Below are 17,098 nucleotides of genomic sequence, written 5' to 3' on the forward strand. Positions count from 1 at the left end.
AGAACACACTCACCCAAGCCACCTTCCAACAAGTAGAAAAGCAACCCCAATTTAGGCACCCCGAGAACAGTCTGCCAAGCGGCTCTCTTATGACAGGTAGCAGATGATAGAAAATATCTAGGTCAAGTTAGTCAATCCTTGGTGCCTTTCTCAGTGCCATTTGAGAAACCACTTGGTCTATATCTTTGGGTTCCACAGCCCATACGCCAGGGACTGGTGTCTCACCCGCCCCTAACGCCAACTTCTGCTTCACCCTCCGAAGCATCTGAAAACAGAGTATCCAGGAACGCCTGGTAAGTCACCACATATGTTAAAGTGTTGGCATGACCATCAAACCCACATCGAACACTGGACGTCACATGCAATAGCTTTGGCCAGTAGCATAACTTCACTAGCTGCCAGAGATTGTGCTGCAACTCACGCATGGAGTCTTGCCAAAAACTGAGTCTGGCTTCCTTGATGGCATGAACGTACTCATTACAGTCGGCCATCAGTACCTCCTCTGACTCTTCAAATGATCAACATTTTGTTGTTAACACCCAATCATCAGTGTAGCCATGCATTTTTGATCTTGTCTCTGGCACGTCTGCAACATAGAGGCTGAAAAGGAGGCACATGTACCGACCCTTGTGGCAGGCCATCCTTGGTGAGCTTATATCGGATCCATGATAACTTGGAACATTCTGTCATTCAACATGTTATTAAGGAAGGGTGCTGTTAATTTCATGGGAGTACATGGAGGACCTTACAAATTATGCCTTCTCTCCAGACAGTGTCGTAAGCGGCTGATAAATCAACGAATGCAGCAGAGGTTTTAAGATTTCTTTGGAACCCCGCTTCAATGTACATTGTGAGTGAGAGAACTTGGTTGGTGCAACTTCATTTTGGCCTAAAGCCTGCTTGTTCAATTGGTATAACATCAAATATTCTCTGACAGATTCTGTTGTAGATAATCCTTTCTAGTAATTTATATATCACTGATAGCAATGCTATAAGCCTGTAGCTCTTAGGTAAGTTTGCTGGTTTCCCTGGTTTTAAGATGACTTCTACCTTCGATTGCTTGAACTCTCTGGGTATGCTACCAGTCTGCATTATGTCAGTGAAGAATCTGGCCGGCCAAAGTTTTGCGTATCCTGGTGCTTTTCCTGGAGCGACATCTTTGAGCGCTGACTCAATCTCTTCAACTGTAAAAGGGTGAGCGTACTCAGTCTCCCCCGCCTCTCTCCTCAAGTTTCTTAGTTTGTGTTTTATCTCAATTACATGTGCCCTGTCTCTTGGTGGTCTGGACGTTGCCACTATGTGGGACACTACAGTGTTTGGAGAGACATTTGCTTTTTGTCTCCGAGTAGGAGCTCTGCTTCCTAATTTTCTAAGCAGAGTCCATGCATGATGACTCAAGGTCTGAAAGTTCAGGCTTCCCACTATTTCTGTTGTCTTGCAGCATCAAGGCTACGAAGAAGCTCATCTGCCACCTCTTGAACGCCCATCTCAAGGAAGCTTCAGTAGAGAACTTCGCTGTTTTGGAATCACTCTGAGATATATTGGGATTATTTCAAAGGCTTGAAATAATAAGTCAATTTGAGAGTGAAATTCAAAACAAACAACTAAATTCATAAACTGTTTCTAGCACTGAAAAACATTCTTCTGGCTTGAGTTTTCTTGACATTAGTAATATAAATAATACAGACGTTGGATTTGACAATTATCAGCTGCATAGATTATTTAATAAATATCTGTGAAAGTGATTGTTCAGAAATTTCTTTCTGTAGTATATCACATATTTATATTGTTGATAATAATAACTCACAGTTATTTGCTAAATCAGATGAAGTCAATCCTAATATCCAAATAAGAAAACAGAAAAAATATGATGAAAGTATTTGTGAAAGGAAGAAAGTGAAATTAGAGACTAAGAAACTAAATCATAAAGTTAAGCCTAACTGTGATGAAAGGTGCAAAAATAAGTGTGTTTTAAAAATAAATGAAGCGCATAGAGTTGCAATTAACGACCAGTTCTGGGAATGTTCATGGCTAAAGCCAAGAGCATTGTTTTGTTTTTTCACTAAATGAACATACACAATAGTGGACTGTATAACATTTTTATTGTAATGAATACTAAGACATTGTAATACTATGTAGCATTTGAATATTTAAGATATTGTAACATTTTAACACTATGAATGCTTAAGACGACACACACATCCGTCTTTCACCATATCTCACCACGCACTGAACTACGCACCAAAGAATCCCCACTACCTCACACTCGCACATCAACATACATCAGCACGCACAAACATGAATCTGAAATGACATGCACACACACACACTAATGATACCAAACATACCCCCCACCTTGAAGAGCCACCTTCAAATGAACAAAAAATGTAAAGAACATATATGCAAGTTACAGATTCCTACTTAAATGATAACAAAATACATATTAACCAAACTAAACCTAGAATACAAGATAATCATACTAAAAAATGCATACAAAAGATGTAAATTCATCAATAACAAGTCAATTAAAATATGGTACAATTCAAAATATCTGTACTCTAAACATGATGTTAAATTATTGTCTGCAATAAACACAATAAAGCCAGTCTAAATGATCCTAAATTTGTAAAAATAATAAACCAAATACACATGAAAAACAAATTACACAATTATTCACTTAATTTAACTGTTACACAATAGTCATTCAATTATATTAAACGTCCATACACAATAAATGACAAAAAAAAAACAGAGAAAACTGAATAAATCACACAAATAAAGGCATATGAACACAGAAAAAAAAGAAGAAAAATATTTATGTAAATTTGCATGGTAGTCTATTCTTGAAGTGGTAATTGACAGAGTCTAGTGATAGCTCTTTTAAGAACACCATTTGCAGTTCTAACCGTTGCAACCCTGACACATCCATCCTTTCCTGGATGAAGTTAGAGTATGCGTCCCATGTTCCACCTAAGTGGGGGTAAATTATCCTCCTTAATTATGACCAGGTCGCCAACTAACAATTTTTTAGATGGAGATTGCCACTTTACTCTCTGCTGAAGGCCAGTGATATATTCTTTTGACCATCTGGACCAAAAGTGTTGAAGATTCCGCTGCACCACCTGCCATCTGGTGAGTCGGTTCATTGATGTTGATTGTAGATCTGGCTCTACGGGGCAAGTTACTACATCACCAATTAAGAAGTGTCCAGGAGTTAATTAATGGAAGTAAATCATTTGGATCACTGGATAAAGGAGAAATAGGACGGGAGTTTAAACATGCTTCTATCATTGTTAGTATAGTGTACATTTCTTCATATGTGAGGGTAGCATTGCCTACAATTCTTCTCAGGTGGAATTTTAGGGACTTCACAGCAGCTTCCCATAATCCACCGAAATGGGGTGCTTGTGGAGGTATAAAGTTTCATGTACTGTTGTCTTGAGCTAGCTACCTTTCTAATTTCTCCTTGTGATCATTGCTGTTAATTAAAGTTCTAAGACCCTCAAGTTCCTTGTTGGCACCAATGAAATTGGTGGCATTGTCTGAAAACAATTGAGACACCTTTCCCTGTCTTGTCATAAATCTTTTAAGAGCTCCAAGGAATGACTCTGTTGTTAAATCTCCTACTAACTCTAAATGTACAGCCTTTGTTGCCATACAGACAAAAACTGCAATATACGCCTTGTCTGGAATAATTCCCCTCCTTCTGCCTGCTCGTACCATAACTGGCCCACAATAGTCAACGCCAGTATTTAGGAATGGCCGAGTAGGTTGTAAACGTTCTCTTGGGAGTTCTCCCATTAACTGGTTGCAATTTTTAGGTTTGACCTTGAAGCAGGTGACACACTCGTGTACAATCTTCCTTGCAGTATTACATCCATTCAGAGGCCAACACCTTCTCCGAATTGACGCAAGCAATAGTTGAGGGCCAGCATGCAGCTGCCTGATATGCTCATGTTTCATGATTAGATTGGTCAATTAATGTTTTGCAGGCAACACAACTGGATGTTATTGAGCAAATTTTAAATCTGAAAGCTTCAACCTTCCACCAACACGGATTATGTTATCTTTGTCACAAAATGGATGTAATGTACGTAAAACACTTTTGCTGGTTACTTGTAACCCCTTGCTCAGCTGTCCGATTTCCTTCTCAAATCTTTCCTGTTGTGCTAGTTTAATCAAACAATTTAGAGCGTTATTCAATTCTGATAGGGATAATGAACCATGCACACACTCCTTCTTGTTCTTTTTACAGTTGTCAGAGAATCGTCAACAGTATGCCACCGTTCGTTGAAATGTTAATAAAGATGAATATAAATTCCAAAATTCTACTTGCCTTGTGACCATAACCATCAACTTCTCCTTTTTCCATTCCATGTTGAGCTCTGCATCGTTTTGATTCAATTCTGACTGAGGCCAATTATCTTTATTTTTGAAAAGCCAAGTTGGGCCCTTCCACCACATTACTACATCAGCAATTTTGCCTGGGCTTAGCCCTCGTGAAATATAATCTGCTGGATTATCTTCACTTCTCACATGTCTCCATTCACAATGACCGGTTAATTCACTGATTTGAGCCACTCTAACTGCTACGAAAGTTTTCCACTGCTTAGATGAAGATTTTATCCATGCTAAAGCCACTGTCGAGTCTGACTAGAGAAAACACTTAGGTGTTGAAGTCAATTTGAGTGCTGAAATTACCCTTGTGACCAGCTTAGATAACAGGACTGCTCCACACAATTCCAGTCGTGGTAAGGACACTTGTCTTATAGGTACCACACGTGATTTTGCACAAATTAATTTGGTGGAGATAGTACCATCAGCTAACTCACATCGCAAATACAGCATGCACCGTAAGCCACATTAGAGGCGTCACAAAACCCATGAATCTGTATGTTTGTCGCATTGGCTGCACAAACCTTACGAGGTATACGCAACAATTCGAGTAATGATAATTCAGATACAAAGTTGTTCCAAGATAATTGCAGTTGATCTGATAGTGGATCATTCCATCCAACCTTCAGCTCCTAAAGTCGCTGCATGAAAGCCTTTGCTTTCACTATTACTGGTGCTAACAGCCCCAATGGATCAAACAACAAAGCTATTCTTCTAAGCACATTTCTTTTAGTAATTAATCGCTGCACATTTACCTTAGTCATAAACATGAAATTGTCACCTTTTGCATCCCACATGACACCTAACATCTTAATAGGCTGAGATTCATCTGCCCACGGACCAATGCAATGCTGCTGTTTATGCTTCACAGGTATATTATCTAACAGTTGTGGATGATTTCCACACCATTTCCTTAAATGAAATCCTGTACCTTGTAGCATTATGATAAGTTCATCTTGAATCCTTCTTGCCTCTTCTATTGAATCTGCACCTGAGAGCAGATCATCCACATAAAAATCAGATTGAAGCACTTGTGATGCTCTTGGATATTTTCTCATTTCAGTTGTTGCCAATTGTTGTAAGCACCTGGTTGCCAAATATGGAGCCGCTGCTGTTCCATATGTGACGGTCATTAGTTGATATGTTTGTATCTGTTCATTTGAATCTACTCGCCACACAATTCTTTGAAAATCAACATCATTTTCACTCACTCTTATCTGCCAATACATTTTCTCTATGTCGGATGTGAAGACAAATTGATGCTTCCTGAATCTAAGTAATATGTCAAATAATTCATCCTGCACTGTTGGCCCTATCAACAGGATGTCGTTTAATGAGACTCCACTTGAAGTCTTGCAGCTTCCATTGAAAACAACGCGGAGTTTGGTGGTTGAAGTAGATTCATTTATTATAGCGTAATGGGGTAAATAAAATGACAAAACAAGCTGTTGATTTTCTGCACCTTCAGACAACAATCTCATATGACTCAAATTCACATATTCCTTCATGAATTCACTATATTTTTTCTTTAGTTCGACATTATGATTGAATCGTCATTCTAAAGCCTTCAATTGATGCACTGCTGTTTCCCGAGAGTTGCCTAACTTTTCTGGAGTTTCAATTGGCAAGCTTACAACAAATCTGCCATCTGCATCACGACTCACTGTTCTTACAAAATGGTTTTCACATTCAATTTCAGCATTTGATCGGGAACGATTGACAGTGTGATCAATCTCTTCTACTTTCCAAAATTGTTGCAACTGTTTATCAACTCTTTCTTCAACAGACAGATTACAACATACTGCTGCACCAGCCACCTGATTTGCCTTAATCATCCCTGACAGAATCCACCCGAACACAGTATTTTGAAATACTAATGCTGTTCCTATCGGTTTGATTCTTTCATCACATAATAGATTGAAGAAATGTTCTGCTCCAATAAGGAGATCAATGTCAGATGACTTATAAAATTCTGGGTCGACTAATTGCAAATTTGATGGAATTTGAATCTCATCTTTAACAATTGAAAATGTTGGAATTGGTTGGGTTATTGATTTTAAAACTATGCAATCAATAGTTGTTGAAAAAGGAGTTACCCGCGATTTAATTTTACATTGAGTACACTGTGTCGTTTGTGTGGTAGAACAAGCCACGCCACTTACTGCAATATTACTCCTACTCTATGTCAACCCTAATATTTTTACCAATTTTTCACTTATAAAATTGCTTTGGCTCGCTGAATCTAAAAGAACTCTACATAAATGAGGAGCACCTCGTTTGTCAACAACTCCCACTACTGCTGTAGATAATAGCACAGCAATATTTACTTGATTTTAATTCCAATAAGCCACAGTTGTAGGCTTAACCTTGTCATTGGTTGCCTCACCCCCTTGTATATCGCCACTTGAGTGGTTACCTGACATTTTTACCTTTCCAAGTATCCGTGACTGCGGAAAGTGCAATAAAGTGTTGTGCTTTTTCCCCACAAGTTTTACAGCAACTAGAAGTGCATTCAGTACTCCTATGCTTGCTTGATAAACAACTGAAACACAGTTTCAATCTTTTCACCTCTTTTTCCCTAGCTGACGCTGATAAAGATAAGAACTTCTCACACGAATAAATAGGATGGAATTTTTCACACAATGCACATTTGTTTAAAGAGGATACATAATTTACTGGCAAATTTTTATTCTTATTTGATGACTTAAATCTACCATGATCGAAACTAGGTGTAATCTGAGAACGTTTCACTATGTTTCTATCTTCCATTGCTTCTAACACCTGACATTTTTGTTCCTAAAAATTTATTAACTCAGCTAATGTAGGAATCTCATTGCTTCTATTTGATGCCTCCCACTCAAAAAAAGTTGTAATGTCTAGCTGTTTAGTCATTAAATGAACCATTACAGTATCCCAGTGCTTAATGGGTTGGCCTAAACCTTGAAGTGCCCTAATATGTTTTTGGGTATTATCGATTAGGTGTCGAATACTATTTGCAATCGCTTTCTCAATTTTTTCCTGGTTAAACAAAGATTTCATGTGTTTATTGACTAAGTATCGTTTGTTTTCGTATCTGGATTTTAAAAGCTCCCACGCTATTTTATAATTGTCCGATGTCCCTTCTAAACCTAAAAGTATCGAAGTTGCTTCACCTTTTAATACAGATTTAAGATACCGAAATTTTTGCAGCTCTGAGAGTAAAACATTTTCATCAATAACTGATGAGAACGTACTTGAAAAAGAGGCCCACTCATCATATTGACCATGGAAAAATTGGAAGGTTAATTGGAGGCAGTTTTACCAAGCATGATGCTTGCACTAAAAGATTGTGAACTCGATTTAACTGAATTTTGATCTATAAACAGTTGAACATCTTCAACTAATCTGAAATATCTGTTTTCAAAATCCTCCCGTTCCTGTTCAGCACCTTCTGAATCAAGGGATTCAATTTTTGTTTGAATAATCTCGAACTCTTGCAACACGTTTTTAAATACATCAAATCTTAATTTTAATTGTCCTAATTCCTTTTTGTTGGCCTTGCTAACAAAAAAAGTGTTAAATCTAGTGACCTTGGCCTTGAGTGTTCCACGATCCCTTTTTAATTGCACCAGATCTGACATTTTTTTACGCACACTATACTAACCAGGAAAGAAAACAATCAGGAATGTGAATTACATAGAATGCGAAAAGGAATATAAAGTAAGAATTAAAATATTAGAAATAATTTTAAATAAAACGATAACATGGAATAATAAATAAATTGGTGATGAAAATAACTTATAATTAACTACTTATCTCTCCGACTGCTAACTGATAAGCCTGCATGCCGTCTCCAAGTCTGCATACCAATCACATTACTACAGCCGATTACGCATCGACAGACGACAGACGCGAACCCACGTCTTGTTGTTACGACTTGAATAAATGACTTGTGTCATACTTGTTATGACATGTAATGATTTGCTCCTTGACCGTGCTCACTCTGGTTAATTGTGATTTCACTATATTCACAGTTTCAGATATCCGGCCTGCGGATGACCAAAAATGTTTTGTTTTTTCACTAAATGAACATACACAATAGTGGACTGTACAACATTTTTATTGTAATGAATACTAAGACATTGTAATACTATGTAATATTTGAATATTTAAGATATTGTAATATTTTAACACTATGAATGCTTAAGACGACACACACATCCGTCTTTCACCATATCTCACCATGCACTGAACTACGCACCAAAGAATCCCCACTACCTCACACTCACACATCAACATACATCACGCACAAATGAGTAAGCAACTGAAATAAAGAAGATATAGTTAGTGTCTTTTACATGTTTTTTAAAAAGTACACAGATACCGGCAATTTTATTATTTGGTTAGACAATTGCTTGAGCCAAAACAAAAATTGGTGTTTCCTATCATTCCTAATAACAATTATTAATTCAGATGAGATAGCAGCTACTGAAATAACTATTTTTTGTTTTGAACCTGGCCACTCATTCATGAGCGCATGCAAACATTTTTCATTATCTGGTGGAACTTACATTAAAAAAACAAAAAAAAAACATATAACTTCAGAGATTTTGTAGTTGCAGTGTCTACAGCAAACTCATGCAATATTGAAGCAGTTTGTAAGGATTATTACGATATTTACAACTGGAAAGATTACAGTTCAAAAAATAAGTTAAAATACAAAAGTGAGAATAATTTTCACTATATCTTTTAGATATAGTGAAAATTAAAGTCAAAGAAAATTCTATATACAATTTAAAAATGATTATGATGATAGCTTCCCATATCAAAAATACGGTCCCTTACAGAAAAAATTCACAAAAAAAAATCCCCTTTCCTGAAGCACAGAAGGAATTTCCTCATGAAAAAAGGGATAAAATTTTAAAAACCCTACAGGGCGTTATTCCGCAAAATCGGAAAACATTTTGGAAAATATGGCAATCTACTAAACTTAGTTCAATTACTAGGTTTTAAGAGACAATTTAATTAAACATGTTTTTTCAAACAAATTATGTCATGAAAAGGAACAATGTTTTCATTTTATTACAGAATTCCTTTTAGTTGTGTAAAATAAAAATTTGACTTATGAGTTACAGTGCATTGTGTTGAAAAGTAATTTTTTTAAATATGTTATCTTGAGGTAATAATTTTATTTAAGTATTCAAGAACTAATTACCAGCTAAAAATGCAAAAGTAACATTCAATAATTAACATTTTATCATTTTTTTAAAAACTGAATGCAATGAATACAAAAAAAAACAAAAACAGTTTAATTAATACTGTTGAAGAGATAATTTAGACGGTATTTCATCCTTTAAAATAAAATGTAGTTTTTTTTCAATAAATATTTAAGTTATCGTATGTAACAAATGGGAGCTTCTTACTTAATACAAAAAAGTAAGTAGTACTAGATAGGAATGAAGATACTGCATTTATGCAGTGGTGTGTATATAACTAGAGATGTAAGGAAAAATCATTTGTTTTTAATTTTATTGTTATACAATGAATTTTCAGACAAAATAACTGCAGAAAACACAAAACCCATAAAATAAATTTGAAAATATCATAATGGCTAGGTTAAAAACTTTAAACCTGATTTTCTCAATGTGGTGCTTTTGCAGATACTGCCTTTCTCCTTAGCAGGGCAGTATAACCAACTGGCTAAAATACTTTCTTTTTTTTTTTAAGTAACATATAATTTTCTAACAGATCTTGTAAATAATTAACTAAGATATATATTCTCAGTCTCAAAATGTTTTAGTCCAAGATCCTAACAAAAATTGTAAAGATGAATCAGCATTGACAGCAATTACAACCATAACTGAAAAATAAAAAATTTATTTTATAAATTTTAACACAAAAGAAGCTTATATGACTGAATATCATTAACAACTTTAAAAAAAAATTGTTGTATACTTTAACAAAAAATAATGAACTTACATTCTCTTTTTTCTTTTTACGTTCAACAATTTTTTCCAACTTCTTACGCTGTCTCTTAGAAAGTGTTTTGAGGATAGGTTTACAAATAGCAGGTTTAGAATGCTTCGTTTCCCTCTTCTTTGATGGTAAAATAAGAGCATTACATTCATCATACTTCTGATGTTTAAGATTTTCTAACTGTACTTCTACCTGAAACATAAAATGAGAAATGTATGAAACATAAAATGAGAAATGTATTTAACAAACACAAAAATCAGAAATGGATACAGGATTTTCATCAGGAGAACAGAAACCAAGAACGAGATGTGAATGCTCCTTCAGAAAAATCTGGAAATAAACTTAGTATTTTATTTTATTTTTTATTTTCTATTAAAAAAAGAGAAACATGACTATGAACACAGTAATGAGATGATTATATTAGTTTTTATAAGTAAAGAGTATACTGAATGTGAGCCGTATTAAATTTTCAACATTAATTATGTGTTAAAAATAACCAAATTACTAAGAATGCAACAAAAACTGATTTTATGCAGATATGCGGTTTTTATTCCATAGATTATTTTATATCAAATATATTATTACTACATTTTAAAAATATTTTGATACTAGGAAAAATGAAAACTGTAAGTTGATTTGGGCAAGAATTTTTGGGTTTCATAAAATGAAGAAGTACCTATAAATGCTACGTTCAATCCCTGTTCAGACTTAGCATTTTTTATGCACTACAAACTTCATCTATCATACAACAAGTGACTGGGTCAGTCCATTTCAAATCATACAGCTAAAAATTAAAATGAAACCCATGGTCTCAGAAAGTAATAAAAATTTTTTTATTTCTTCTATTTGCCTCCCTTATTAACCATGTAAAATTTTATTTTGACGTCTAAAATACTTTTTAAGCTATTTTTTTAAATTTGTTAAAAAATACGTTTTTGTTGTTTCTGAGGCTTTTAGTTATTGTGACGTTGATTTAGTAAAAAGCCACAATTTTGTCAATTTTCATCAAACCACAATGGTTTTTTCACTAAAAGTTTCAGAAAAATATACAGAATAAGGTAAAAATGCATTTAGAAACTTATCTCTTAATTGCTGCAGTAAATATTAGTTCAAACCTGGATTTCATAATTTTTTTGAAGAAAAAACATAAAATTTTAAAACGCGATTTCAGATAAACACACTACAGTAACCAAAGTATTTTTTTTTTAATATATAAAAGTATGAGCAAGTAGGTTCTGGAAGAAATTCTGTGGTTTTTTGACTGCCAATACATTTAATACATCATGAAACAACTGACAAATTCAGTATGAATTATTTATTTAATTTAGCACATAAAATCATACATACGTTTGTGTACAAAGTACTATTTTTTAAACATTAAGACTTGAAAGAGTATAACTTAATTTTTACTAAAATTTAAAAGTTATACAACGAATTGAATAAAAACAGTGAATGAAAGAACTTACAGTCTTCCAAAAGTCTTGACGTAGGCTCATTTGCTATTTACATATGTTATGTCAGTCAAATTACAGAAATGTTTCTTACAATCTGAACAAAACACCAACACTTTGTTTACTTCTGGATTAGTCTTACTTTTAATATGGTGCGCTGAAGGTTGATTGAACTAATTTCCTTCTCAGGAAAATAATATAATTTTCCTGGATGCTTTTGTGACTGGGGGGTTGACAAATGAAGTTATGTTCCTCACAAGAATCCAGCAAATATTTTCTTTTGGGCCAGTGAAAAGATGGAGCAGGCCTGTGGGGATGCAGAAATTTAACTTTAATATCACCTTCATCTTCATGTTTTGATCAAAATAATCCAAAAAACCACTGGTTATCAAAAGTGCAGGTAATATAGCACCAATGTCAGACATTTTCACTGATGGGTTATCTTCAGAATAATTGAAGTCTGTGCAGACGTTTTCATCAAAACTTTGTTTCATTTTTTTTTTCATTTCATCGAAACATTTGTTTCGATTGAGTCTTCAGATTTGGCTTCAAAGTGGTGAAAAGTACGTGTCCCAGGAACTGTCTTGGCTTTGGAGAAATGAGTCTCTAGTTTTTGGCATGCCTATATCATTGTGAATTTTATGTTTTCTATTTTTGTCTTGCAAAAATCGGAGAATTTTTGGGCATTATCAATAGCATTACCAGGACTACGTTGGAGTCTTACTTTTGTCATAATGTGCTTGATAGTGCTACCAATACAGTCACATGGTGACTTTCCACAGTTAGTAGCAAAAAACACCATGTAGCTTTTAATCCAAAGTCCTTTTCATGAAGGCACACATTGAGAGTTTTTATAGTTTTTATATTGTGCTGCACATCCATCACTATAATAATTCCCGTTTTACATCTCTGGACAATGTTTTAGAAGTATTCAGCAACAAACTTTTGTGTTTCATTAACAAATGGTACATCACGCTCCAAGTCATCAGACACTATGCACAAACTATAAACTATTAGGTATTCACTCTTGTCATGATGTGTGTACATCACAACTGGATGAAGAGAACAGCTGTTGCTTGTCCAATGATACCCTTTGGCTTCATTTTGCAAAACAAAAGAATAGTTTTCACTAAAATCAATAAAGCAATGACTTCATCTACTTTCAGATTGCTTTTGATTTTTTTCAAATATCTGGCCTGAATTTTGTAATGAAAGAGTTTGTAATAGTTTTTCTAGGCCTTCAACTAAGATTTCCAAATATTTTTCTAATGTTACAATGAACTGCACCTGTTGAGTTCTGTCAGTAGATAACCAAGCGGAATATGTCACCTCATCATTAGGATCCCACTCTTTGAATTTCTTCATAATGAAGGATTTCAAATGGTCGCTTGAAAGGCAGTTTGAACAGTGCCATAGCATACAGTCTCTGTTCTCTCAAACATACTAACTTCTCAATAAGTTCATTGAAGTTTTCTTCAATTGAACAAGCATAAAACAATAGTGAAACATTTTCATGAATAGTACAGACACAAACAGAATGTGTACCAGCAGTAACTGCTAATACACACCATTTTGGTCAAGCATGCAGAACTTGGACAGTCCAATTTTAAAATCTGGGTCTTCAGAATTGAAAGCAGAGTACAGCTCATTCAAATTTCCTAACAGCACTTTTTGCATGTACCCATTTTTTGAAATGCTTATTTTATCTTTAGCACCTGGAATAACTCGAGAGTATTCACCACTTTGGTAAAACCTTTTGACAAGCTTAATCACATTTTCATTGACTGGATGTCCTTTTCTTGGCTCAGGCAGTACAATTCCCTTATCTTTAAGAAGATAAGGGTACAAGCTTTACGTGCAGTATACTCACACTGAATTCTTAGCTTATTTTTTCTGTGTTCCATGAAGCAGGAATTAGGGTTAAAATTTGTATTTTTTTCTCTTTGTGAAGTGGTAACATTAAGCTTTTCTTTCATTAAGTCAATCAGTCTATCCATATCCTTTACTTTTTTTAAATTTCTTTTGTCAATGTAAGTGGAGATTCATCTGCTAAAGTAAATTCCTTTTCTAAAACCTTGCTTACTTTTAACTTTAATGTACTAGTAACAGATTCAATTTTTCTCTTTGCATAACTTGAGTTCCTATGTGGTGCTATTCCATGACGTTTAAATAAGTTTCCCCTAAATTTTGCATGAATGAATTCAGTTCTTCCAATTTCTATATTTAGAAATAGATAGTTCTAAGTTGCTTATCTCTTCACTGTTACTGACCATTTCTTCAATTTCACTTTCATTATGCAGTAGTGTTAACTTTTTGTCTACAAACATTACATATTTTCTGCCCAGGGACTGATTTTACACACTTTTGTAAATTGTTAATTTTTTGAGAGTTCCAGACTTACTACTCTTAAAAATTTTGATATTTTTTCTTGTGAGAGTGGAATGGGTCCATACAGAATTTTTGGTAGATCTCAAACTTATTTAAGAAAAATTCTTTATAATGCTAACAAGCAGAAATTGTTCTAAACTTACCCCACTCCTCAGACTTAATATATTAACTTCTGATTGTTCTAACAATGTAATGCTGACCACCTTTGTTATATACAACTCAATTTATGGCATTCAGTTCCATTTCCTTTTCCAACACTACACTGTTCAGATTGGTTTGCAGACATTTTAATAAATACACTTTACAAACTTTCATTAATAATCACAGTCTGAATAAAACTAATAGGTAGAGGCCTGTGCTTGTAGTTTGGGAAAGTGGAGGGGGACATTCATGTTGGATCCTGAATTATTCATGTTGGAACAAGCAGCATGTTTCAATGAAGCCTACACCTAAGGAAAGAGTGATGGTGACTCAACTGCTTAATTTTTATTCTTTACAATTTCTTGTTGCTACAGGTGCTTGGCATTTTCTTTCTTTACTTTATTTACATAGTGTAATAAATCTAATTATAATAATTCTAAAATCAATAATAAATTGAGTGGATCATAAATATTTTAACAACTTCCAATCAAATAAAGTTTCATAACATAATTTCACTATATACGAACCATTACATGCATTTTTCAGGAAGAAAGACATGTATTATTTAAGGGTTAAAAAATGCTGGCAGTCAAAAAACCATAAATTTTCTTCCACAACCTACTAGCTCATACTTTTAGGATTATATAAAAAAAATACTTTGGTTACTGTAGTGCACTTTATCTTAAATCTCATTCTTTAATTTTATGTTTTTTCTTCAAAAAATGTATGATATCCAGGTTTGAACTAATATTTACTACAGCAATTAAGAGATAAGTTGCTAAACACATTTGTACCTTCTGTATATTTTTCTGAAACGTTTAGTGAAAAAACCATTGTGATGTCATAAAAATTGACAAAGTTGTGAGTTTTTTTTACTAAATCAACATCATAATCACTAAAAGCCTCAGAAATAACAATAACATATTTAACAAATTTAAAAAATGAATAACTTAAAAAGTATTTAAGATATCAAAATAAAATTTTAAATGGTTTTTAAGGGTGGAAAATAGAAAAAATAAAAAAAATTTCATGACATTCTGAGACCATGGGTTTCATGACATGGATGATTTGATATGGATTTACCCAACTGTAATTAGGTGTAACCCTGGTGTTGCTTCCAAAAAGGTTTCCAGTTTGTTCCCAAATATATCACTGTTTCTTATTTTAGCTTGGTAATAACAAAAAACAATCTTGGTCAGTTACAGGAAAAGTTTTTAAAAAGCAGTTCAACTGATACATACCAGTTCACGTTAATAAAATCAGTTTTTAGGTAAAGCAAAGGCAATCAAATATATTCATACTAATAGTTAGTTCTTAATTAGAATTGTTACTTTTAAAACAACATCATTTTTTTTTACAAATAAGAATTATAAAAAGTAATTAAATCATTTTAAAAGTTGAAAGAAAACATTATCTGTAAAATAGTAATTATTACATTCAACATATATTACTGTATAAACACATGCTTAGCCAACATGACAAACATTTCACAAATAAATGATGACATTCAGTCTGCAAGTGATTCCTTCATTCTGTTCACCATATAAACTGACTATAAAGTGAAAATCATCTTTCTCAGAGGAAACACCATACTTGAGCTGCAAGGGTCAAATACCAAATCCATTAATATTACTGGACAAAGTAAAAGAATAAATTATATTATTACCTCTTATAGTCATGAATATCTCACACTTTCCACATTGTAATAGATAGCATATAATTACTCAAAAAAATCATAATGAAATCATTATACATTAGATACATACAATTTTTAGTATAGAATATCTGTTTATTATAGTAAATATAACAAAGTAAACAATATTTCTTTTAAATGTAATAAACAGAAAATTAACATACCTTTGAATTTTTTGGTTCCTTAATTGAAGTTTTTATAACCTGTCTAGCTTTCCAATTAAAGCCTTTTTTTAATTTTCCCATTTTAAATGTAGTGTAATAGGCAACATTTCACATGGTGTACAAATACATCACAACACGTGGATTTAAATGAAGATTAAATTTATTTATTTACTATCAGTAACGACGTGAGAATTACAAGCAAAAACAATAACTAAAGCCAAACTACGTATCATATATGTTATAAGAGTAGTAAACTCATAACATCATACGTTTGAAAACTAAGATATTCAACATAACCTCAACCAACCATTGGAGTACTTCGACAAATTAATCGGATAGTCGATAATGTAACAATACACAAACATTAGTCAACTGTTTTTGAAAATTAGTCGATTATAGTCGCGCAAGCGTACAATGTTTTTACTTAATTTCAACCACTCATTCTGCGGCGCTGAAATATGCTTCAATATTGAGCACTTAAATTCATTTTATTCCGTAATGATCCTTTATCCAGTTTTATAGAGATCAGTGCCTACAACTAACAAACTCTTGAGAATATTAGTCGATCGAAAAAACTGTTTTTGCATTGAATTACAAATTAGTAGTTAGTCGAAAACATTAACCGCTATAGAAAGTAGAAACAAACAATTTAATTCAGTTTCATTGCAGACAAACGCTATCCCACCATGCTGTCTCTATCACCCCTCCACTTTCAGGCACCTCAACCTCCTTACTTTTTAACTAAAAACACCAGCTATGAACAGTAAGCGTAAGCACGTACACGCGCTTATTAAAAAAGTGCCTTTCAACATGCCGTGCCACCATAGATCATTCATTAGACCTAATTTTACAATACGAGTTACATACCTGTACCGGTACTTAAATTCTGCGGTACGTTTTTTTATTTCGAA

At 33.6% G+C, this 17,098-nt stretch overlaps 1 protein-coding gene and 1 pseudogene across 1 annotated transcript in view; both read right to left on the minus strand.

Annotated features, from left to right (window-relative positions):
- kz (putative ATP-dependent RNA helicase kurz) overlaps positions 1–16,869 on the minus strand; it is an 87,027-nt gene extending 70,158 nt beyond the window's left edge. The window contains exons 1-2 of the mRNA XM_075356653.1: positions 16,188–16,869; positions 10,354–10,542 (exon numbers count right to left, since the gene is read on the minus strand). Of these exons, the coding sequence (XP_075212768.1) occupies positions 10,354–10,542; positions 16,188–16,268 (270 nt within the window). The 5' untranslated portion in view covers positions 16,269–16,869. The remainder of the gene's footprint in view (positions 1–10,353; positions 10,543–16,187) is intronic.
- Positions 2,838–7,164, minus strand: LOC142319813 (uncharacterized; annotated as a pseudogene).
- Positions 16,870–17,098: the final 229 nt, after the last annotated feature.

Source organism: Lycorma delicatula, chromosome 2 (genome assembly GCF_047948215.1).
Source record: "Lycorma delicatula isolate Av1 chromosome 2, ASM4794821v1, whole genome shotgun sequence".
NCBI classification, from domain to species: Eukaryota; Metazoa; Arthropoda; class Insecta; order Hemiptera; family Fulgoridae; genus Lycorma; species Lycorma delicatula.